Source organism: Dendroctonus ponderosae, unplaced genomic scaffold (genome assembly GCF_020466585.1).
Source record: "Dendroctonus ponderosae isolate FM_Combo_2020 unplaced genomic scaffold, Dpon_F_20191213v2 Dpon_F_20191213_1, whole genome shotgun sequence".
Lineage (NCBI taxonomy): Eukaryota > Metazoa > Arthropoda > Insecta > Coleoptera > Curculionidae > Dendroctonus > Dendroctonus ponderosae.
The window spans coordinates 13,024,645-13,049,495 of record NW_026017110.1 but is presented as its reverse complement, the minus strand read 5'-3'; the positions used below and the strand labels follow the sequence as shown (position 1 = coordinate 13,049,495).

At 34.3% G+C, this 24,851-nt stretch overlaps 4 protein-coding genes across 6 annotated transcripts in view; 2 read left to right on the top strand and 2 right to left on the bottom strand.

Annotated features, from left to right (window-relative positions):
* LOC109536222 (DNA-directed RNA polymerase III subunit RPC2) overlaps positions 1–8,475 on the bottom strand; it is an 11,770-nt gene extending 3,295 nt beyond the window's left edge. Inside the window, exons 1-14 of the mRNA XM_048661254.1 lie at positions 8,283–8,475; positions 7,057–7,211; positions 6,820–6,996; positions 5,716–6,004; positions 5,481–5,662; positions 4,991–5,123; positions 4,676–4,927; positions 4,423–4,623; positions 4,208–4,370; positions 3,777–4,031; positions 1,095–1,295; positions 749–942; positions 492–689; positions 197–437 (exon numbers count right to left, since the gene is read on the bottom strand). Coding sequence (XP_048517211.1) covers positions 197–437; positions 492–689; positions 749–942; positions 1,095–1,295; positions 3,777–4,031; positions 4,208–4,370; positions 4,423–4,623; positions 4,676–4,927; positions 4,991–5,123; positions 5,481–5,662; positions 5,716–6,004; positions 6,820–6,996; positions 7,057–7,211; positions 8,283–8,351 — 2,710 coding nt within the window. The 5' untranslated portion in view covers positions 8,352–8,475. The remainder of the gene's footprint in view (positions 1–196; positions 438–491; positions 690–748; positions 943–1,094; positions 1,296–3,776; positions 4,032–4,207; positions 4,371–4,422; positions 4,624–4,675; positions 4,928–4,990; positions 5,124–5,480; positions 5,663–5,715; positions 6,005–6,819; positions 6,997–7,056; positions 7,212–8,282) is intronic.
* A 1,459-nt stretch (positions 8,476–9,934) lies between these two features.
* LOC109533654 lies at positions 9,935–14,657 on the top strand. 2 transcript variants are annotated; one of them, XM_048670797.1, is made up of 4 exons: positions 9,935–10,161; positions 12,489–12,649; positions 12,715–12,855; positions 13,084–13,859. In XM_048670797.1, the coding sequence occupies exons 1-4, from the start codon at positions 10,062–10,064 to the stop codon at positions 13,096–13,098; spliced, it is 417 nt and encodes a 138-aa protein (XP_048526754.1). In that variant the 5' UTR covers positions 9,935–10,061; the 3' UTR covers positions 13,099–13,859. The 2 variants fall into 2 exon arrangements, with proteins under 2 accessions (XP_048526754.1, XP_019754594.2); XM_019899035.2 differs by lacking the exon at positions 13,084–13,859 and adding an exon at positions 14,186–14,657 and having other exon boundaries at positions 9,948–10,161.
* A 339-nt stretch (positions 14,658–14,996) lies between these two features.
* Positions 14,997–21,649, bottom strand: LOC109533653 (nucleolar protein 14 homolog). Its single transcript, XM_048670779.1, has 6 exons — positions 20,391–21,649; positions 18,168–18,338; positions 16,952–17,812; positions 15,463–15,956; positions 15,225–15,380; positions 14,997–15,141 (listed from the first exon to the last, which is right to left on the bottom strand). Exons 1-6 carry the CDS (start codon positions 21,291–21,293, stop codon positions 15,042–15,044), a joined length of 2,685 nt encoding a protein of 894 aa, XP_048526736.1. The 5' UTR covers positions 21,294–21,649; the 3' UTR covers positions 14,997–15,041.
* Positions 21,650–21,662: 13 nt separating this feature from the next.
* The window catches only part of LOC125505906 (sialomucin core protein 24-like), a 9,283-nt gene continuing 6,094 nt past the window's right edge, over positions 21,663–24,851 (top strand). The window contains exons 1-3 of one of the 2 annotated variants that reach the window (XM_048670802.1): positions 21,663–21,945; positions 22,956–23,021; positions 23,829–24,116. In XM_048670802.1, coding sequence (XP_048526759.1) covers positions 21,870–21,945; positions 22,956–23,021; positions 23,829–24,116 — 430 coding nt within the window. In that variant the 5' untranslated portion in view covers positions 21,663–21,869. The remainder of the gene's footprint in view (positions 21,946–22,955; positions 23,022–23,828; positions 24,117–24,851) is intronic. The other variant, XM_048670803.1, reaches the window with a different exon arrangement.

The following is a 24,851-nucleotide window of genomic DNA, read 5'->3' as shown; positions in this document are numbered from 1 at the left end:
CAACATGATGCTAGGTAAGAACAATCAGGCAGCCAAAAAAAAGAGGCGAATCAGGTTGGCTTGGGCGGCATTCGGAAATCTAGCACGTATCCTCAAATAACATAAAATATAACAATCTTAAAACAAAAGGTCTATGATGCGTTTGCGGTACCGCTCATCAGCGGTTATGTAGCAGTAAAAAGACTCTATTTCTTACCAACAACACCTTTCTGGCCATGTCTAGAACTGAATTTGTCTCCAACTTCGGGCCTTCGTGTTTGCCGCAACAAAATTTTAATTAAAGTCGTATCTTGTTCGTTTGTGCTCACGAGTACTTTTTCCACGTAACTAGGCTCTATAATTCGGTAAGAAAGGGGAGTGTCTTTGTATTCAACACACGTGTTGGTGGCAGGGCTCGGTACAGCTGAGACGGATGGTACCGATTTGTTGACCAATGTCTACAAAAATATTCAAATTGAAGAAATTAGACGACAAACTTTAATACCACTTACCTGTTTATTTTCAACTAATTCTCCAGGACTTATAATACCATCTGCATCTAAACATTTATGTTTCCACATTGGATGACCGGTTTGTGCATCTATCAAGGGCCCTTGAATTCGGTCATAGGTTTGATTCGGATATCGTTTCATAATACACTTTGAATTTTTGTAAACCAAACACCTTCCAAAACCGCGATCGATCGACGCCTAATTTCCAACACAATTTCAATATTGGATATTTTTATCAACAAAAGTGTGTAAAATACCTTATTTAAAACTAAGGCATCTTCAATATCATATCCACTGTAACTCATGACAGCTATGACAGCATTCTGGCCAGCAGGAAGTTTGTCGAAGTTTGTTAACTCAATTGATTTGGTTTTACACATTGGAGCTTGCGGATACACCAAGTTATAAAGCAAAGTATCCATCCTGTTTCTTTGGTTGTAGCCAATAGTTCCTAAGTGAACCATTATCATATCAAATAATTTAGTGGTGTTAGTTTATCGTTTTGTACGAGCGCGACTTTTAAAACCAAGTAATCACTCTCACTCTCAACTCATTACGAAACGAACACAATTAATTTTACAAAAAATGGTAGCCCAAACTTACCCATTGCCTGTTTACCCATAGCACATTGATATGTGTTTCGTGGACTCTGATTATGATGCGGGTAAGGCACTAATCCGGCGCATACTCCTAATAGAGTAAACGTAGCTATTTCCAGATGTGTAGTTTTATTTGTTATGTCTTTCTCATAACAAGCTATAAAACTGTCGTTTTCTTCATTTACGTCAAGAAACTCAATTAGGCCTAAACACAAAAATTTGTAAATATTCCCTAAGATATAAACAATGAGAATAGTTCATTTAACTCCGCCACATAACATCTGGAAATTGGAGTATCCAAAGCAATTCAAAATAGGCGTGGTTCCCCTGATCTTTGAACTGACTTGTGAATGCGTACAACATTGAATAAAATTATTAGCTTCGTATTTTGTATTAACTTGTATATCATTTTACATAACTTATACAAGCTTTCGAATGTCTATTTTTTTACACTCAACTATCCCAGTAGTTTTTTAAATGAACATTGAACTACGTTAACATACCTATTGTTCAATAAGAAAGTTGAAAGTGCATATTGAAGAGCTAATATATTCGTGAGAAAAGGCGAAATAAAAAACATTTTCTAGAAATGTTCTCAAGTAAACCCTATTAACCACATAAAAAAATAATTTCAAATCGCTCTGTGAACTGTACGGGGTGGGCCACTAAGGGAGGTGTACGGCCGTACGTCACAAACCATAAGTCGATTTCAGATTTAAAAAATATTAGTAATAGTGGCCACGAGAAATTGATGAAAATTACTTTCAAGTTCACAAAATGGCCCCTAGAGGGCATAACTGCAAGAATACATTACGTATTTAAATACGGGATTTTAACCGTTTTAGATACGCTAAGGTTTGTTGAAATTACTTTCATTCTATTCGCGAGTTTAAAAGTGCAAACGCGCCCTGGTGGCTAAATTTATAATAACTACAAGTTAACTAGTAATTTGACACTTGTGTTGTTGACATTGGTGTTCAATCAACTTTTACTATATTTTAAAAAAATCGAAACAGATCGAAAAGCGTGTAAGTATTTACTTATGTTATAGATGTCATCAACTCCAATAAATAAACAAGTTTGACAAGTCTGAACTGTCACTCGACACCAAGTAATTTGACGTTTCGCAACGCCACCATCGGTAGTTGCTCACAAATTATCAAGATACCCCGATGTAAAATCTTCGCCCTTATGATTGCTTCTGTGCCCGCCAGAGGGCGTAATATCAAAGATCGTCAGACTTTGCCGCTTTTCTTCGTTTTTCTAAATTTTTCTAAAAAGAGAATGAAATAAAATTGTAAAATCCGCTTACCGACATTTTTTGCAACCGGACCGAACCATTTAACAATAACAATGATATTGACATACAATTAATGGTCCCGATAAGAACCGATTGTTATATTTAAAGCATTTAAAGTATTTCCGCTGATGAAATCGCTTGAAATTGCGATAAGGGTTATCTAAAAATCGTCGAACATTTACGGATAAATGACCCGGGCACCAAATTGTAAAAATATGTTTACCCTCGTTTGCAACGGTACATCCTCTAGAAACAATGGTAGCTGGTTTTGTAAAGTCTAAATAATGATTTCCATTTAACTTCTGTTCAAATATAATAGAATCAATAATTTGGCCCCCGAGTATTCCGCATCAGATATTGGTCCTAAATCGACCCTGATGCTCAACTTCCTGGATTCAGTAAGAGTTTGTACTGGACCAATAATGCATATTATGCAAATTAACTTCCCGATTACTATTAAAAGTAGCTTCATATATCCAGAGTTCACTCTTGAAGCAATGATTTTGCAAGCATTGAAAATAAACTGCTAACATCTCAAAAGCTTCCTGATTTTTAACAGGCATTTTAAAAGAAAGTATAAGAAAAACTTTGAATTTGATTGTCAAACACACTCATTTGCTATTACGAAAAACAATATGTAGTTAACGTAAAAACGGTATAAACTGTTTTTGCTATGAAACTTCGGTTGCAAAAAATATGTATATTGATATGCGGAGTTGACTATTTTGTGAAATTTTTTAATATTTTCCGCTAGCTAAAATATTATATTATATTTCATTCCGTTGAGAAAACTGAAGAAAAACGACAAATTTTGACGACCTTTACTACCGTGACCTCGGGGACAAAGAATCAATCATAAGGGTGAAAATTTTACACCTGCAGGTCAAGCAATTAAAGAGCTCTTTAATTAGAATTTAAATATTGAATTTGGTTAAGCCAATGCGGAGCTCTCAATAACTTTTTGAACCAATATTCGACCTTCCCCCACCACTTTATCTGACTAGTTAGGACAACGACACACCAACAAAAAATAGGCAAAACTTTCGCAATAATAGAATGAAAATACTTTCAACATACTTTTGGGCTATCAAAAACCGCTAAAAATCCGCATTTAAAATGTTTTGATGCAGTTCCGCCCTCTAGCGGCCCTTTGGCGAACGAAAGTAATTTCCAGTAATTTCTTCTGGTCACTTTACTCATATATTTTTTCCTGAAGTCGATACGACTTATAATTTGTCATTAATGGCGGAACACCTCTCTTAGTGGCCCATCCGTTAGACACCTACTGAACGTGCTAGAACGAGGATTACACAGTCTAATCAGTTCAAATAGTTAGCAGTTAAAAGATGCGGGATCAGTTTATTCCAAAGCTGTTGTCACACTCACCGTCATGCAAAAAATCTGCAAAACTTCGAATACCCTTCTCCAATTCGGTCATATGACTCTGATTTACCAAAGGTTGGCCTTTTTGTACTATGATATACGGGCGACACAATCGGCCACCATCCGAACTAATATAAATGCATTTATGAAGAAAATTAACGTAAATTGATGCGTAGCTTGATATTCTGCCTTCACGCCTCATCAGTCTGAAGATGCTTATCATATTCTGATAGTTTGTAGTTACTCCCAAAATATTACCTAGAAACATATTTAAGATATTTTCAGTCAATAAAATAATCAGTAAATACCAAAAAGCTAAGAATAATACAAATATTGAAAAAAGTTCCATTCGCTACTTAAAATATCATAGAGATGCACGGATAACAAAAAATAATTTGAATATAAATAATAAAACAATTCTAATATTTCCTTACCGTTTAAAAATACTATGTACGCTGAAGGAGAATGAATGGCTTTACTCGCCACTATACTAATATCTTGCAATCCAGCATTTTTCACTAATCTTTTAATCGGATATTCATTAATATCAGTAGTGATGTGCGTCATTAGAGCTAAGTTTTTAACTAATCCGCAAGACTGTAATTAAAATAGTAAAATCTTACTCAGAGTCAAACAATTTTCGACATACCTCTCCTTCTGGAGTGTCACTTGGACACAACATTCCCCATTGACTTGGTTGCAAGCTTCGAGGTCCAGACACTTTTCTAGTAGATTCAAATTGCGAATTAACTCTAGTCATCATTCCTAAAGCAGCTATGTAACTGAGTCTAGACAAAACCTGTGTTACGCCTAAACGTTCCATTCTAAATCGTTTAATAGTCCAATTTCCCTAAAAAAGTATCCAATTAATATTTGTGGGAGCAGAAGTATCAAAGGTGTACCGTTGAAATAGCAAAGACTAAGCAACTGGTAATCAATTCAGACCGCATATATTTAATAACATCAAACTGGGAAGCTCGAATTTTTGGTATAGTTTTATCTGCAATTGATTTAAGGTCGAAATTAAATCTTTTAAAAACGTCTTCAAACATCAAAGATATTAAAGATCCGGCCAATTCCATTCGTTTATTGCCATAATAATCTCTATCATCTAGAAATTGTTTATCCGATTGTGCTTGAATCACTCGCTTTATCTACGGGAAAAAAATAACACAACATTGATAAATATTTTGACTTAAATGTATAATAGGCCTTACCATCAATCCTAGATAAACAGCTTTAGATTTAAAATTATACTCTTCAACCGGAACATGAGCCAGAATTGTTGTCGCTAGAGCATCACGAGCATCATCTGCAGGAGTTCTGACGCTTGATGCAGAAGTTACATATCTACGAACCATTCAGAGATGGATTAATTGAAACTTTGCAATCTCAAACTGATATATAATTTTATCTGACAGAAGAAGTGTTCAAATATCGAAACAAAAACAAGCATATACAGGGTGTCCCACCGGTAACCGCCGCGACCGATATCTGGCAAACTATAATTAGAAGTTATTTGAAAATTGGACAGCGTGTCGAAGTCATTGAGGGCAGCCTATGTAAAATATTTTCATGATGGTCACACTTATATCTCCTTCCTCCACAAATATCTCCTAATTAAAGTTTGCCAGATATTGGTAGCGGTGGTCTGCGGTGAGACACCCTGTATAAGTCACTATAAACTACTAGAAAACTGTAAAATACCGCTTTGCAACCATTTTTGTTCCTAAATAATTCCAAGCTGCTTCTTGAGTGTAAATCTGTAACTTATGGCATTCTTCCAAAGTTGGTGTCAGCTGGTGAATGTCTGGAATACCAATTACCTCACATATTTCCAAATCGGAGAGAAAATCCATGGCTTTAAATATTATACTGACTGGAATAGGCTGAAAAAAGTGACAACGTTAGCATATGAATCGACAACACAAATAATACTTACATCTGTAAACATGTTATGACCTAAAAAGTACTTATTTCCTTTCACGAAAACGATTGTTCGAGACTTTCTGTCATGAGTTGAGCTTGTAACTTGGCACTGGGCACCCCACTTGCCCTCCTCAACCAACATTCTGTTTTTAGACAGTTGTTCCTGAATTAAAATAACTTTCTCTTGGCCCTTGACCACAAAATAACCTCCAGGATCTAACGGACACTCATGCATTTTTGCTAATTCAAATTCCGACTTGTTACTCAGTACACAATTAGAGGATTTCAACATTATGGGCATTCTTAAAATGAAACACAATGTTTTAAATTAGTATTTCTTGCAAATTAACTCAACAAACAATATATTTTAGCTCCTAAAAAAATTAACTACATCGTATCAAGTAGAGTAGTCAGGTATTGCAAAATAAAATCAAACAATCCGAGATTAAATACAGAGTTCCATATTTATGCAGTACATTGTAAATTTCACGTTTAGTTGAAATTATAGCCCTAATAGTGCTATTCCGCCCTGCCCGGTATATTGTAACTGTACAATTAGAAAACGCTGAATACAGGAGTAAATAAAACAAAAATGTGAGTCACCTCAATTAATAAAACTAAAAGCTAAAAAAACTCAACATACAAGGTAATTAAATTTAAAATAAAGAAATGAAGGAGAGAAAAATTTGAATAAAAATAAATCTACAAAAGGTAATTGTAGTAACACATTGAACTAATTATCGGTTTATTAATTTATTCCTGATTGAAGACCATTCAAGTTCTACGCCTAGGCGTCTTACTAATAGATTTTGCATTTTGGGCATTGTCGGATACTACAGCTAGCCAATATAAGCAACAGAAAAGAGCGAATTTTTTTATTTAAAAATTAACCTCATGTTCCGTTACTGTGTTAAGTTAAGCTTATTGCAGTTAAATGTCTCCGTTGCTATCAGTGTATTACTAACAAAGAAATGAAAAGAAGTTATGTGGTGCGAGGACGTTGGTAACGCCCAAATAGACCTAGTGTTTTACATAATCAAAGTGTGATCTGATTTTGTTTTAAAGTCTTATTGAATGGTCAAAGTACACCTTGATCTAGTACCAACCGAATATTTACCTGCCAATCAAGAGTCCTGTTTTAGCCACCCTCTGAGTGCCTCTTGAATACTCGATATCAACAGTTATTGGCGCTGAATAGGTCATATCCCTTAATCGACATTCATGTGGTGTTGTAGGTTTACTGATATTGAAACCTTCATCTACATCGGGACTTCCAACGTAAACATTGGTATATCTATATATACGAGTAAAATTTACATATGAAAAAACTATTTGCATTAATTAGTTTACTCACTTGATATAAAATAAAGGATCTGCGTCGCAAGTTACATAGTTGTTTGCTTCTACAATTTTTTTAATGTCGACATTGATAAAATAATTAAATGAATCAATATGTTGCTTTACCAGTCCTTTAATTTTAAGGAACGCTGGCACCAATTTCCACTTCTCCTAGAAAATGTAGTAATTTAGATTAAAAAATCAAAATATTCAATAAAAAGCTAGATTATCCTTATATGTACATATAATATTTAAATTATACATGCTTTATTTTACAATATTCGCTGTTAGAGTTATACACTTGGAATAAATTTTCCCCTGAAAGTTTCTTTAAAAATATTCTTTAGTTGGAACAATTTTGCACTTGATGCAGTACATGCAACAAATATGTTTGCAGCAGGACTTTATTCATTAATCTTGTAAAAATACAACGAACTACTTTGCGGAAGTTCTTCTTTCTTCTCTTGCTTAATTACAAACATATTGTGTTTGCAAGAGCACAGATAAATAAATAAGTGTTTATACTTACATCATCACTAACAGATTGAAATACATATAGTACACCTACTACAGGAACTTTAAGGGTTTTAAAAAAAATAGCAATCTTTCGAAATACTTTTTATGTGAACAACGTGTATGCGCTGTATGCTTTATGTTCTTAGACCGACATACCGTTTTAAATATTTTAAGGAATAGTTTCCAAGCAAGTGTTCAAAAACTTCTTCGGGTTGTACGTGAATTTATGAAACGTAATACCCGCCAACAACTTCATATATCACAGCAATCACCGGGCATTAACCCATTAGAACATCTATGGGAAGAGTTAATGCGTCCGGTAAGAAAACAATAAGTTAGAAATAAGAAAGAGCTCAAAATAGGATAAGATAAGATTCCGCCAGAAGTTACAAGAAAACTTGTATTAAGTATTACGAGAAGGCTTGCTGCCATTATTGAAGAATGACTGATGTATGGAGTTATTTTTACTGACTGTAAACATAGGGAATTCAGATGATGCTATAGAAGAGGGACCAGAAGTTATGATAGATGAAATCGAGAGCTCGATAGAAAACATGTAACCTCAATACACCCCGGAATAGACAGACCGACCTAATTGATTAGAATAATGGAAGATCACTGGACATATCAAGCGTGGTAACTGAGATTAAAGCCCGTGTTCCATGCATCCGTTTATACGATGATACGACTTAACACATCTTTTAAACTTAAATTTAAAACACTTACCTCAATTTCTTTCACCGGCTGCTTGTACGTGCACGGTTCTCCAAATAGCTCTTGATTGAGAGTATCCATTTCTGCCCTTTCTTCGCTTTAAGCTAGACAAAATTTAGATCTATTTAGAAGACACGACTGGCGAAAAACTCAAATTTTTTACTGTTTGACATTAAGGTTTGACGAAATTTTCCTCTTCTTTAGAAGATTTTAACCTTAGAGGCTCTTTCTTGCAGTAATGCCCTACTAGGAAATTTTTCCCTATTTCTTGGAATTTTTCTCGGACAAGAGAAAAAAGGGATTTGCTCAGGGAAATCAATGGATTTTTAAAATCTGAGATGCAAAAATCAATATACCTGCAGTCAGTGTGATTTGCAACTGCCCCATCTACTCATAAACTTTGTCTTTTTGTCCTTGTTTTTGTCTCTTTGAATTTAAAAGAATAAATAAGAAGAATACAAATTGAAGCAAAATTATGAGTTTCATTTTTTTACATTTTTTAAACTTCGTAATATTCCGGTTCCAATAACCTTTTTTGTTTTACTTATCATTTTTTATTAAAAATATTCAGTTATAATTTTTTCTGAAAATCTAGCCAAAACTAAGGATTTTCTAAGTGACCATGTGAGAATTTTAATTTTACCGATCTGGCACTGCTTCCTTGTCTATGGTTTCAGACTCTTGAGAGTCGCGCCTACGCAACGGCCTTACACAATTTATCCATATGCAGTGGGCAATCTGTTATACAATATCGTGTGTAGGTGAAAGCGATGAAAGCTCTTCCGAGTTTTACAAATCTCCGGGAAGTTTGGGAATCTAAACTTAAAAAACCATAGATTTTTAGTTTAGGACCAAGGGAAAGTGACTACATTTACGTTGTGACAAAGCGGGACAAATGGGATGAAATGTGAATTACAATTTAGTTATATATTTTTTATTGTATATGTTCATATACTTGTATAAAAATGTATTTGTTATTAACTATTGGTAACTATGAAAACAGTTGTAAAAAGTTATAATTTGGACATCACAATTTTTCATTAAATTTAATTTTTTATTTAAAAAAAGTATTATTTTCTTTCACGGTCATATTCTTGATCCGAAGTAATACTCTGCACATTAGAAACTTTCATTAAAATGTCGTGAAATATTTCACATACATTTGAGATAAAATGGTCAAATTATATTTTACACTTGATAAAGATTTTAGTTTTAATTTTTAATGTTAAAATGTTAATATATTTTTAAAGTACATTTAAAATAAGAAATGCATAATATTTTCTAAAAGGCGGGATTTCTTTAAAAATCGGCGAAACGCGGTACAGTCCACCAAAAACCGGGACTGTTCCGCCAAATTCGGGACGTGTGTTCACTTTAGATCAAAGATAAAATCGAATGACTGAGAATAAGCAGTTTTAAGCTAACAGCTGGGTTCATTGCATTAGTTCACAACTATCCTTAAACATTATTCCTTAAATGTGTTAAATTTTATAACATTAGTGTATTGCAGAGCACAGAACACCTCTGGAACTGAAGAGCTAATCTCAAACGCCTGCATCTACACATGTTACTGTATAACCGATTGCCTACTACTATGGATCAGTTGTGTAAGGCCGCTCCGTACACGCAAATGTGAATAATGGCAACTGTGTTGGTAACTGTTTTGTTTTGATGTTTTGATTCTTTTTTGGAATGAATATCGGTTAGGTTTGAAGTCGGTTAAACATTTTTTTCTAGCCATTTTTTGTTTAAGCTTTATATTGCCTTGTCACTGGTTCAAGATTTGTGAAAATGAACGGACAACCAACAATTTTGAGCCACGAGCGAATTGAACTCGATCAGCTTGAAGTGCAACTTTATGGGACTAGTTCGACACAAATCTATCTAATGTGTAAGTTACTACACGTTAAAAGTTGTTATCCAAGTATAATCAGTATTAGTATAGTTAATGTATGATTGACTAATGAATTCTATACCTTCGATTCATTCGGTCATATTCACGAATTTGCCGTAGCCTTAAGCGAGTTCTTAGTGTCGATTCTAATGCAAAGACAAATTCACCGGAAATTTGATGTGCATGGGCTTGAAAGCATTACAGTAATTTATGGATAATCCGAACAAAAAGGTTGTAGAGCCTGTTCAGTTTTCGAAAACTCCCAGATTGGGAGTTTAACAGAGAGGTCCGCCAAGTGTTTGTAGGTCTCCGCCAGGCATACGATAGTATCGCCAGGGAAAGTATCTGGCAAGCGTTGGGAGGCATAGGGGTACCAGTAGTAGTAATCTGTGGCAACCTCGAAGATTGCATATAATTCCACCCGAAACACTGTCGTTTATCTTCCCAGCGAAAAAGACGCTCCCCTGTTGGTGTCTTGCCGGCACACGCCTGTCTCAGACAATACTGTATTGGCCTCCCGTGAACCGTCGCTGTACCAACAATGCACCCCCTTTCTGGCATCCACTGTCCTAGGGTTCCAAGTTTCTTTTGTTGGGATTTCCACCTTAAATTTCCTTTCAAACCTATGCCTGCTAAGTCAGGTGGGACCATCTTTGGTCTCTATTTTTGCCCCTGTCCCTGACGTGGGTAGTTGTCATGCGTTATGGAGCTGCATTATCCACAGGGCTAGCTCAGGGAGGACGAGGAGGATAATAATGAATGTTATGCTCGGTGTCGTCCCCATTGCGCCGGTTAGACAGACCAGTATTTACCGATCCACCCGTTTCCGGGGTATGCACGCCTTCACCGCCGGCCAACAGACCACGGAATCATAACAGATCTTCGGTCTTATAACGGCAGTGTATAGCCATTTCATAACGTGTTATACGTATCTTCCGAAACCACACATGTTCGTGATATTCAAGTTCTCTAAGTTTTGGTTACAAAAAATTGCGTCATCATTACGGTAACCGTCACGCCTTCCTCTTCAAAGAAATAGGGTCTCCAAACTCAAAAAGTCCCAACAGCACACAGTGGCCTTTGATGGACCTGCTGCAGATTTTCTGGTGCCCAGCACCGAAAATTCTACTTATTCACACAGCTAGACAAATGAGCTTTGCCACTAGTTTTAAAAGGGCATTTAGTGGGACGTTTTGAAGAACTTTGTTCTTGAACACTTAGTTCTTTCACAATCATCATTTGGATGGGTGGAACTTCAGATCGCTGTGTAAAATTATTCTCAGAGGACGATCTGACAAACGCAAAGCACAAGCATGCTTAGCAGCTGAACGAGTAGGAGATCGTTCAACTGCTTCTCTTAAGCCGGTATCCCATGCATCCGTTTATACGATGGTACGATGATACAAAAGTGTTTCTATTGGTTGGAGATCTGTCAGCTTGTACGACGGCGGACGAATTAACAGATCTCCAACCAATAGAAACACTTTCGAATCATCGTACCATCGTATAAACGGATGCATGGGACACGGGCTTTACAGCTGCAACATTTTCAGGCGTGGGAGCATTTGTGAGTCTATGAGCTTTAAAATTTGATACACAACGCACACCAGTATTGTTTTGCGATCTGGAGCCGGAACTACGAAGCGCGAAGTGAGTAGGCTAAGTAATTTGCGTCGTTATCACAGATTTGGTACTTTTCGTACGTTAAATTTCATAGACCAAATTATATAGAATATAAAATATTTTATTTCGTTGTACATCGTATTCCTTATTCCCTTTTTCAGTACGCGAGGCATAACGAAGAATTTCTTCTTTTTCTTGATGTCGAATATTTATGACTTGCCGGCATTAGGACGTCAAGTGGACAGCGAGAGACGTGAATGAACATCCAGACTCCAGCTCACGTAAAATTTCAGTCCTTTGTTCAAGTGTTAATCTAAGATTATTTCGTTTAGAAGCTATTGTTTAAATTGTATATAGCAGTCAGCTGACTCACAAAACAACTTAACGATGCGAGAGCTACAACCAACTGGGAAAGTGAGCGTATGTTCACAGATGTTCGGATAACAAAATTTATTTGTTCAGATTATGGATATCATTTTACACAATCGGGCGTTCGAACTATTCATACATTACTGTAATGCATTATGAGGTGGATCATAGCGTCATAAAATAACCATTAGTGTGACAACAATCCAGCAACTACAACCTGTATCGCTTTATTCGTATTTGTTCCATAACGACCAATTTTTTGAACTTGACCGTTATGAAGCGAAGCAAGCCGTTTGTGAGTTAACGTCTTTCTTTGATATTTATTTTTGCAGTTAGAGAAATGGTTGATAAGGAGATTAAATTGGCTATGCTCAAAATTACAAACTATTTTGAAGAAAACGCAATGCACAATCAGGATCTTATTACCAAGGTTCTTGGAGAAAAGTATCTAGAATTTTACACTCAAGCTGAACCTATTTTGCAAAATTTCTATGTAAGTTTAATTTTTGGCGCGTTGTAATTGTATCTGTCTAATTCGAATGTTATTGGGGCAACTAGCAAGAGATACAAGACATTTTGAAACTGCCGGATAATGTGTCATTATTCGATAAATGTGTAACAGCTGAAAAAACATTTGATAAATCAGAAGTAAGCATCCTTGAGAAAGAAATTGCCGATCTAGAGAAGAGGTGCATTATTGTAAGTACAGCTAATATTGGTTTGAATCACATGTGGTAAATGTTCAAAGCGTGCATGCTGCTTCAATTTCTGTTCTAGTTTATCAGAATCTGCGATTCAAAGTTAAAAATATTACTTTATAGATAGGAAAGATTCTCACTCATTCTTCTATTTACAAGAAAAATCACTAAGAAAAGTTGTTAGTAAAGAGAATGATTATGTATAATGTGCTCATATTGTTCGCCCTAGAACGCAGAGGCATGAGACGACACAACTTAGCACCCTTACACGTGCATTGTGCGCGAGCGCGAAATTTAGCCAGAGCTTTGCTGACTGTCGAGATAGGCGCGCATTTCAAACTATTTAGACGATAAAATGCATTATCTGGGATTAAAAACCACCCTCTCTAAAAAACGTTTTAACTGTCGCCAGACGGTCTGCCATCAAATTGACTGACTGATAATTTATTTATATTTGTCGTTGCTGTATTTTTATCAATTATTTTTTGCTTTCCATAAACCATATAGGCTCTAATAAGCATAACTGTAGTATAGTGAGCACATTTATAAGAGAATAGTATACATAATAGCCGTATTTATTTTTTATAAGTTTGTGCATGTTGCATGGTGTTCTCCAGAGTCATTATTAAGCACTTGCAATTTCATTGTGTTTTAGTTCAATTAATTAAATATTTAGGTTGGTTTGGTATTTATACAAGTGTACGTACATTTTAATAGCCCAAAATGAAAGGCAAATTGTTTGTGAGTACATATTGTAATAAACATTTTTTCACTCAGTTCAAATACCAGGCATGTGCAAGAAATACATAAAATAGGTGGCCCTGTTTTTTGCTTCGTTTGTCGCTTTTGTTGTTTTACCTTAAAGAACACTTTATATTAAGCAGTAGTTTAAGCGACAAAAAATCATGGATGGATGGATAACTTAAGCCAAAAACACTCACAAAAAATTTGAGGGAATAGCTGTATTAATTACATAAACTATTTAATATAAAATAGCTGGTAATACCCAGATATGTTTTCACTACCTTTCCCATTATCATAATTCCAGTTAAGCGATTGACTACCCGCATGCATTCAGACATCCAGTGAGAAAATAAAATGATTATATTTATTCTCTGTGTAGACATCTTAATTTGATATTATATATACTCCACAGTCAACAAAATTTCGCGCTCGTCTGGAGGCCTGATAAGAATTACTTAAAAATGCACATCTTTTGACGCTTTCCACGGCTGATATGAAACTCAATACCTATAATACATGAATTTGTTTTATTGTACTGATGAACGACTTATATGCATGCATTTATATTTATTATTTATTTGATTCAGGAGAAATATCACTTAGAAATTCTCAAGCAGACGGAAATGCTGATAAACAATGTAAATCTGACTTCAAAAGAAATAATGAAAAGTCAGACCAACAGACAGAACTCTATAAAAGCTAGCAGTACAGTGAATCCAGTACTGGATGAAAAGATCAAAAAATATATCGACGATATGAGCAAGGATGACCTAAAGAAGGCAATAAATTCGGACATAGAATTAATTGATAATAATTAACTCATGAAAGAAATCAGTTTTAATTATTATCCTTATTATCCCTAATAATTATTATGTTATTTATTATTATTATTAATATTATGATTAAAACTCATTTATTTCAGTTCATTAATGTAAATTTTGCGTTCACCATTTCTAGGTTTTGCTTTCATCTTAATCAAAATTAAAGTCTATTTATTAGAATGCAAATGTATTTTTGTATTAAATAATAATGTATTATTATACTATACCGTTACCGATAGATACTAGTTTTTATAGGACCCTGGCAAGCAAATAGCTTTTTTGATACACATTTTCACACGGCTGGTGTCCGAAAGAACGGTTATAGCGAACGGAACCTGTTAGACACAAATGTGTAAAAACCCCGTTCCCCAAGAGGTTGTGATCTTTGTTCATCCAGTCTTAGATTTATACGGCGTTTGATTGATTATTTGCATTGAAAAAGAATCAAAAATTAATTAGGAACTGTGGTAACTTTTTTCATTATATCAAAGGCCCAATTTATTTATAAATTAAATTAAAGAAGCAAAAAATGTGTTTTTTATACGGGATTGTGTATTTCAAAATTAACTGAAACCTGTTTTGTCTAAAAAGTCGTAATATGTATATTATACTATAATTACATTTATTTTTTCTTTTTCTTCCTATCCATAGCGTTAAGTTCGCTTTGTTGACTGGCTGCCTCGGCCAAAATTTTGTTGACTTTGTCCCGTCTCTCCTTATCGCTAAGAACAAAAAATATAAACTTACTTTCTGGATCAATTATCTAAAGAAAAATTGCAAACATTGAAAAAGAAAGTCGACTAACCTTTGAATCTTTTGCTTAAGCTTAATTCCCGCCAGGAAGTCTTTGTCGCGTCGAATTTCCCGAAGCGCACCTTTTGTTTCCTTCTTGAGTTTGTGAATAAGCTTATCACGATCTGACTTTTCTCTTGATTGTACCTTTCTTCGCTTTCCTTCATATCTGAAGAGAAATATAAAGTTAATATTATGAAGAAGCACATGCATTTTAAACAATGCTTAACTTAGAGAATCAATCTACTTACACTTGCACTATTTTAGGCTCATACAGTCTCAAAGCTTTCGGTTTTTTCGCTTCTATAACTAAATAGGGCATTTTGTGCTCAGCTTTCAATTCAGCGAAGCTATTACAGAGCTTTTGATAAACATCCTTGACTTGTTCAGGATACAAATCCATCGGAATTTGACGAACAAACTTTTCAGGCTCCGTGAACATTTCAATGCTACTAGGCAAGTTCTTTAACTGATCTATAAAATCGTTCAATATTTTCAAACTTAAAAAAAGTGTGGAAACTTTGAACTCGTCATTAATTTCTAGCTGAACTAAATTCGAAACCTTGTGTTTTTCACTTAGTTTTTCCCCTGAAAACTTTCGACATAAAACTAAGTGTGAAGAGATGGATTTGAATGGAGGCAAAATTTTAATCAGTTTCACACCAGTCTTTGGAATTGCCATATGCAAAATTCCGCATATATAATTTATAACAGCAGGCAGGAATCGTTTGGAAAGTGCAGTGTACTAAAAAACAAAATAAACAATATTTACTTAATTATCAAACTAAAACAGTGAAATAAAAACGAAACACCTTAAAGCAAGTAGTTTCCATATTCTATTTTTTTATCATAATCTTATTTGACAAGAATTTCTGGATGCGTTCACTCTATTTTAAAAGCCAATATAGAGGTATTGGCTAATCAATTACATTATGTATGTTTCAGTTTTTTAAAATGGGCAAGGTTTTAGAATGAAAGTATTAAATAAGTGGATGTTCTGTTAAACGTTCAAAACCAAATTTTACTTTTCCGTGCCAATGACTCTTTGTCAAACAGGTTTTACATTTTCAGACAAGGTTGATTTGCATATTATCTTCCATGTTAATTGGAAAACTTTAGCTGCTTAAAAGCTTAAAAATGCTGAGTTTTTCTGCTTTTCTACCGTACAACATCTTGAAACCGAATTAAAACTTCGAAGAATAAGCGTTCCTTCAAAACCGACTTATTTTGGCTATCAAGAAATCGGTTAAAAGGAATGGTGTTGCACTGCAATAACACGCAAAGCATGATTTAAAACAAAAGTAAAGATCAGGATATTTGCTTTTAAATACCGGAACAACTGGAGAACTGTAAACTAACAACCAAAAAATCTTTATTCCGATTTCATCCGGCATCCGGTTCTATTGTCGTTTATATTAACGTCAACTAATCTCCACCCGTTTATAAACATATAAATATGTTTCTATGCAAATAACGAAACAATAAACAATTTTTCTTTAATAAACACATTATTTTATCATTATTCGCCTGAATCATACAGTTTGAAACGTGAAATAGATATCTAGTTAATAATTAGTTCCGCCAAGTTTCTTAACAAATGGACCGCTTTAAAAAACTGAAATCTGGAAAGTTTTTGTAAATTTGTATGACATTATATGTCCAAAGTTTCAGGCGTAACTCTTTATTTGACAAATAATCTAACATTATCTAATTCATTTAAATAGTTGTGAGAATACATACCTCTAACACTAAAGTGCAAACGAACAATCCATATGATATATCCCGAGCTGTTTTAACTCTACAGCACTTTAAGATTTGTTCCATGAAAATGAAACAAGGAGTAACAATTTGATGCCTAAAATCTGATGTTGAAAATAGTAGACTGACCAACTTGAAGAATATCAATAGTTCTAATCCTGGATATCTTTTATTTTTCTTTCTATATTCTTCATGTTTTTCCTTGATCACTTCCAATATCGAATTATGTGTGCTTTCCTTATTTAATTGTGCCAAAGCGAAAATATGTTCAGTCATGGCAGTTAAAATAGTAAAACTTTTGCTTAAGTTCTCAGAGTCTTCTACATTTCCAAACAAATCATTTATGTATTGCAATACGTACACAAACAGATGACCTAAGCCATCCTTATTTCCTTGTGATAAGCTGGGGTGATTGCATTTGATCATTCTTTCTAAGATGATTTTTTGATGCACTGCTGATTGATTTTTAAATGTTTCTAAAAAGTTTTCATAAGAATCTGGTAGTTTATACGTGAACGGTAACTCATTGCCCGCTTTCTCTAGTTCCTTCTTTTCGTTTTCAGAAACCAGTTGCACAATATTGCGACCCTTTTCAATTTCTATCTGCTGCTTTTTTCGTGATTTAGTGGGTTCCGCAATATCGTCTAACTTTCGTTTTTGGCCTGATTCGATGGTTTGTAATTTATTTTGTGAACAAGTCAGTTCCTTAACATTGTCTGCCTCTGATTCACTTTCATCACTACCGTCCTGAGCTTTCAAATCTGCCAGAGAATCATCTGACTCAGAACCTGCTTCTTCTTCATCTGAACTTTCTTCTTCTGCACTATTTGAATTAGCATCTTCCTGTAGATAAAGAATTAATGAGAAAATTATATGAAATGTGATTTTTCGTGAAACGCCATAATAATTAGAAAAGTTGTAAAGTTGCATTGCTGGAAAGTTGTTTTTCCAAATATAAAATAAGTATTACATTTCATGAATTAAAATATTTTGTTATTCTTCGGTTAAAAAGTATTAACATCTTTGCCATTGTTTCAGGCAAAACAAAAATACAGTAGTTTCCAAAAACATTTATTATTTTTATTCAATCAAATCAAACGTGCTACTGAAAGAAAATCTTTATGGCTATCAGGCCCAAAGCCCGACCCGAATGTGTAAGCTTACAGTTTTCATTCTCAATGCGATAAATTATACTTACATTGTTACTATCGGGACAAACACCATCACTATCACCTATTACATTGCCATTTAGCTCTGCATGAACCTGTATGTTAGCTTGGCCTTGGTCATCGTAAGTCAACATATTGTCTTCTATATCAGATTCATATAAAAAATCATCATCTAGATCATCAGCGCTCCTATGGTCGACCTAGAATATATTTGGTAGCTATAATGTCTCATAATTGGTGGCATTCCTTTTGAAAAGGTAAAAATGTCAGTTTATCTTTGCTTTTACGCCATATTTATAGTAGTTCAATTACCAGTTGTCATACTATTAGATATCCATAAAAAAACACATTGCAAAACTTGGACCGAAAACGAGGACCGCCAAGAGTGCCAAGACACTGATGATGAGAAGCGGAAGTGAGGGATACGTACTAAGCAATAAGATTGATAATCAGTGGTCAAGATTTGTGATGTTATGTTTCTAACTTCTTATAGCTTTATCCAAAATTTGCTGCTTACTTTTTCCAAAGATTTTTTTAAATTTAATAAAAGAAATTTTATTTTTCTAATAAATATGAATAACAGTTTATGTTTTAATTTGGTTATTCTTTCATTTCGTTTTGTACATTAAATCACAAGTAGATTTGATTAAAAATAAGTGTAAGCCACAAAAACGTGGAAGTACACAGTATCGTTCCTGAGAATTCACCGATCACTAACCAATATTTCAAAAGTGCATCAAGTATAAATTCATTATCGATACTCAACATTCGACAAGTCTTCTACACAATAGAAAGTGTCCCACCGGGAACCACCGAGATCGATATCTGGCAAACCGTAATTAGGAGAATTTAAAAATTGGACAGTGTGACGAGGTCATTGGGGGCAAGATGTTATAACATATCTTCAAGGTGGCCACACTTCCGGTTATACCGGAAGTAGGTATCAACTTGCTACATATTATATACACCCTATATATTATTACGTTTTTCAATTCTACTCCAAATTCTAAATAGATATTATATATATACTTATTTCATGTATAATACCATATACCTAAGTCGAGCCGATTTTGCACCAGTTGCAGCCACTCGAACAGTTATTCATTTTTTCCATAAGGGAACATGTGATACTTTTGAATTTGAGGGATTTGAGTCGCATTTCTTGCTGAAAAAATCTTACTTGATATTTTTGTCTTATTCAGTATTAAAAATAAAGGTAAGTTTGTGTAGGGTTGTCTATGGCAAAAGTGTTCAGGTTTCGAAATTTTGTCAATTTAATGTTTTCATATGGCTATTTTGCCGCTTAAATTATACAAACGAAGATTATTTAAACGTATTTATTATTTATGGAGAACGAATTTCGCATTTGATTGTATTAAAAATTGCCACTTTAGTCATGGAAAGAAGCATTTAAAGACAGCATTTAAAATGAGATGAGGGCAAAATAGCCATATGAAAACATTAAATTTACAATTTTTCGACAACTGAATACTTTTGGAATGACAACTTTACAAAACTTACCCTTATTTTTGAATAAGATAATTAATGAAGAAGATAAATTTATCAAAAATGGGGATGTCCATTTAAAAATTTGATTTTTTTAACACTTTGTATTAATAGTTATCAAAATGTTGACGAAATTCCATTAAAGTAAGTCCTTTTCAATAAGAAATGCGACTCAAATTAAGTAGTACATATTCCCTTATAGGAAAGATGAATAACTATTCAAAATTTGAAATATATCAAATTTGTGTTCCATTTAAAATAAGCTAGTTGATGCCTTCTTCCGGCCACCCTGTATACATCATTAATCAACAATTAAATTTAAAACACAGTCAAGAAAAACCAAAGATTTTTCGTGATTTCTACAGTTTAAAGATTTGTAGTATTGTTGTTGTAAACGGTCTAAATTAAGCCATTAAGAATTCTTAAATACTAAAAAAACTGCTGTGAGGTGAGTATATGAAGAGAAGTTGGGGTAAAAAATCAGAGTAGCATTGAAAAACAGGTATACATACAGCATACAAACTCAAGCATTTTTTAGAGAAAAACGCCTTTACGATTTTATCTCAAGTGACTAGAATGATGAACTCATAGTTCTAATTGTAAAATTATTTCGTTCCTTTTGTTACTTTTTCCTTGTATTAAATAAATGTAATTTTAACTAAATTCAAACAAAGGTTACCGAGACCAAATACTTACTTAATGGCTAATGTTCAAAAACAGTTTTTTATAAGCATTTAAGTACGTACCTTTTGTAAGGAAGAATCAGAAAACCCATTCATTCTTTCTAATCTTTCTTGTTCTAATTTGTCCAGTTTCTCTTTTTCTTCTTTTGCAAGTTCTTCTTCAGTTTTCAATCTGTCTGATACGGTTCCTCTAGCTTCAAATCTCAGCTCGCGGACCAATTTATCATAATCTTGCAATTTCGGTTTTTCTTCGGCCTTTTCCACATCTGTTTTGGGCTTCTTACTTACCAGCTGTACCAAATCTTTCCATTCAGTGTCTAATTTTTCAGTTAGCTCCACGGTTGCTTCCTTTATTTTCTGCTTTTCAGCCTTCCGTTTCTTTGATTCTTCTATCAACTGGTCAATCAGTTCTTTATGGGTTTTGGCACCGTCTTTGCCTGTATTAGTTAGCATTCCACCACCAAAGTGAGCTTCTTCAACAAATTTTGAATCCAGTTTACCGGTTCTGTTTTCATTCTCGCTCTCTTCATCATCAGAACGCGGATCATCAAATCGTTCCACTTCGCTTAGCGTTTGGCCTTTGTGGGTTAAAACCTCATCATCAGCTAAATTAAAAATACTTTTCCTATTGTGTGCCTTAGCTCTAATTGCTGCGAATCGAGCCATGAATTTTTCTTCTTGAGGCAAATGAGACTTTTCCCCAATTCGCTTGTCCACGAATTTATTGGACTTGTTCTGAACCATATATTCATTTAGGATCGTGTGTTTTCTCTTTTGAATAGCCTTAGCTTTTGAAATACCCGGTAGGCCTTTCTCGTTCTTCGATTTCTTACCCAAAACACGCATTTTCTCTTTATTTATATGCACTTCAAATGGATTTAAAACTTTTTTCGCTGCGATTTGCTGTTGTCTTCTTTTTTGTATCTGATCCACATTAGTACGTTTTTTATTTTTCACTTTAGCCATTTTTATCTCTGAAAATCAGGAAATTTACAAAACACCTTTCCTATAAAACTCACGTTAATATTTTAGGTTACTTTCTGCGCTCTATTATTGCTTCTCGTGTAAATTTCACTTCCGCCGCCATCATCGCCATCTTCGATTGTTTGCTAAACTTCTTCAAACGTGTATAAGCTTAAAGCATTTTTTTAGAGATTTGAAGATTTAAAAAACTTACTAATATTTTTTCTCTATAATAGCGAAGAAATTTGTGTCCATTACCATTCAAGCAAATCTATAACTTTCTTAAAACTCACAAAACGGGCTACGTTTGGCAGCTAAACTGAAGAAGAAGAAGAAGAAGTATTTTATATTAATTTATGCTTTGATTTAAGAAATGTAAAATTTTATGAATTAGTCCATGGTTTTGAAGTTTAAACACAAACAGATCTATGAAACAGATTGATTGTATATTCACGTATAAATAAAAATTACATAATATACGAGTGTTTAATTAGTTCAAATTGTGACAATTCCTATTTAACTGGACACGAAACTAGAAATATTGTCTTCTAAAGAGAGTGGTGCGGGTTTAGTGGTAATATGCATTATCTTTACACCGTTTTATTTTTAGTTTTTGCAGTCTGTTTTCATTGTTCAGCAAACACTATCGTCAAACGTAAGTATTGATTACAATATTTCACTCACTTTCATTGGAAAGTTATTTAGTTATTTACAAGTGAATAGAACTGTTAAGAAACTTGACAAATGCTAATTTTCCTTGATATATTCAAAGCAAGAATGCTCTTAAATGAAATAGTTTAAGCAGAAATTTTGGAGGATTATCCATTAACTTTTGCGAAAAATCACAGAATGTTCAAAATTGACACACACGGAAATGGCCTACCGTAAAAACTTTGTTGATGAGTAAAGTTTATAGGTACTTACCCAAAAAATCGCGATCTGCTCATCAAATTCTCTTAGTTTGTTTTAGAATTGAAGCTTTTAACAACTTTTCGGAAGCTGTTCTACAACAAACGGTCATTTTCTAGTTCATTAAGTCCTCGCGTCCAAAGTTAACAATATTCTCAGCTTATAGATGATCTATCTACTAACTACGTTTCTTATTGATATTTCTGGTGAAAATGCGGTATTCTACCACTTTTGTCACTACTTTTCCAGACTCACTATTTTCCATAACAGACTTAACATAACTTTTACGATATTTTGGCTCTCTTCTGCATTTGAATCATCTGTAGTAAGTATTCCCTTCTGACCCTCAATTTCCTTCCTTGACTTCGGAATTTCCAAAGGACTCACCTATCTCAGGGAGATGGTGGTTATAGACGCCTTCAGCAGTGACCATTTGCACATTTACCTTGATATTAGGGATTTGAAGCACACGCAAACTAACGACTTTCAATATTCATATGAATATTTCGATTTTCGCAAGTACCGCGAGAATAGAGCTCTCTAGTCTTAAATAACTTCTTAAAGTAAATCACCCGAATTTTGATAATAACTCTTAGAAAGGAACCGTACTAATTTATTTATTTAATTATCTCATATAAATCGTGTATTTTTGACAAGTTTTGTTTAATCTGTATTTAAAAGATTATGATTCACTCCTCATCAACTCTCGTCTATCGTAAATAAATAGAGGTTCCAATACTATTTTTCTGGTTTCAGAGGAAAATGTTATTGTCAATGCTAGCAGTATTCCGAACACATCTGTTACGCAGATAGATGGAACTAGTAAGTATCTATATTTTGTTGATTCAGTTTCTTAATTTTCATGGTTGATGACCTTCCAACCATGTTTTAAGTTTGTTTGGTATTTGTAACTAAAGTTACGGTGACTCACCCAACTAGAACCGAACGTTACAATTACGGGAAAGTGTCGTATCAATGTAATAATATGTAATAAAGTCGATTTATTTACCAATTCTTATTGGTAGAATGAAACCAGCCAAAGCTTGATTTTCTCCTGTGGAAGTGCTGTCCGTTTTGTACAGCCGAACCTCAAGCTGTGGTGTTATTATTTTAGTTCACATTTTTATATAACTTATTAATCCTATGATACACTTTTCAAATATTTAAAGCTTATTCACATGATGACATTAAAGCTCATTCACACCGTGATATTAATGTTGTGACATCTTTGGTGACAATTGACAATAATTGCCACTATGTGAACGAGCTTTTAATGTCGTAACATTTAGATGTTACGACATTAGTGTCGTGACGTGAATGCCGCAACAATGTCATTGTCAGAACAGCTGAATGTCACATATCAAAACTGTTTGATATACGACACGGTGACATTGGGGGCTGTCACGTCATTAGATGTCACCGTGTGAACGAGCATTTACGCTCTCGCATCGACACCAGTTCTTGTCTAACTTCTGTAAGTTTCTGTAATATCTGTCTCTGTAATAAGTATGTAATTTAATTTTCTGCCTCTGTAATAAGTGTTCTGTTTGTACTGTAAAATTTATGGAAAATTTACTTTCTGAATTGCAAAAATTAACTTAACTTCTAACAATATTATGTTTGTTGTAGTTGGAGAATCGACAACAGTTCGTCCGTTGATTACAGCTTCTCCCGGCATAGTCTCTTCCACACTTGCTTCTGCATCAAACATTACAGTAACTCCAACAATTAATTCGACTGCAGTTCCAGCATCAACAACAACTACATCAAAGCCACTTACTTCTTCAAAAGGAACGACTCCAGGAAGTACACCAGCTTCAACTACTACTAAACCTACTCTAGCTCCTAATTCTTCTATCGTCACCACTTCAGCTCCACATCACGAGAGAAAGTTTGATGGGCCCAGCTTTGTTGGTGGTATGTATTTTTGACAACGCAGTTTGGCTTTATTGAAGATTTTTCCTGTATTGTGTTCGTTTTAAAACACATTTAACATTTAGGGTGTACCACCGGGAACCGATTTAATTTATATTTGGCAAAATATTATTCGCGCATTGAGTAAAATTGGGCAGTATTCAAATCTCTGGGGGCGAGAGATCTAAACTATTTTCAAGATCGACACGCTTGCGGTTATGCGAGATGTAGGTATCAAGTTGCTAATTTTAAATGAAACCCCTTGTGTATTTTTTTAATTAAAAAAAATCTTCTATTTCCAGTTTACTCTAAATACAGGTTGTCCCAGTTTTGAGGTAACAGTTTCATATTTTGATGCATAAGCACGAAAAGCTTTAAGTTTGATGACAGTATACATATTACTCATCAAAAATTACGATGTTGCCCATTAATGGTTTCCTAATAAAATAATGATCATCTATCAGACTGTGAAGGCCTTCACGGCCGGTCCAATCACATTTAGAAATATTTTTTGGGCTTTGAAGGCGTGGTCCATGGGAATTTCTTCCTGACGTTTCGTCCACAACAGCGGTGGACATTATCAAAGGCGATGAGGCAATGGGCAAAGTGATTTCCCGTGAATTCTGACTAAGACTGGTTCTACTATGTGACATGATGTTTACCGCAGACATAGCCAATTAAGGCTTTTTGTCTTTAATGGTAGCCTGCAAGAGCCTTGGTGGGTTTAGGGCGGGGCTT

Excerpts from the sequence above, each read along its gene's own strand:
- LOC109533653 (XM_048670779.1), bottom strand. The coding sequence starts at position 21,293 with ATGGCTAAAGTGAAAAATAAAAAACGTACTAATGTGGATCAGATACAA. Across the intron at positions 18,339-20,390 it reads CTGATTCTTCCTTACAAAAG|GTCGACCATAGGAGCGCTGA; the intron begins GTACGTACTTAA and ends AATATATTCTAG. Across the intron at positions 15,381-15,462 it reads GAGCCTAAAATAGTGCAAGT|ATATGAAGGAAAGCGAAGAA; the intron begins GTAAGTAGATTG and ends ATTTCTCTTCAG.
- LOC109533654 (XM_019899035.2), top strand. The coding sequence starts at position 10,062 with ATGAACGGACAACCAACAATTTTGAGCCACGAGCGAATTGAACTCGAT. Across the intron at positions 10,162-12,488 it reads GACACAAATCTATCTAATGT|TTAGAGAAATGGTTGATAAG; the intron begins GTAAGTTACTAC and ends TTATTTTTGCAG. Across the intron at positions 12,856-14,185 it reads TAGAGAAGAGGTGCATTATT|GAGAAATATCACTTAGAAAT; the intron begins GTAAGTACAGCT and ends TATTTGATTCAG.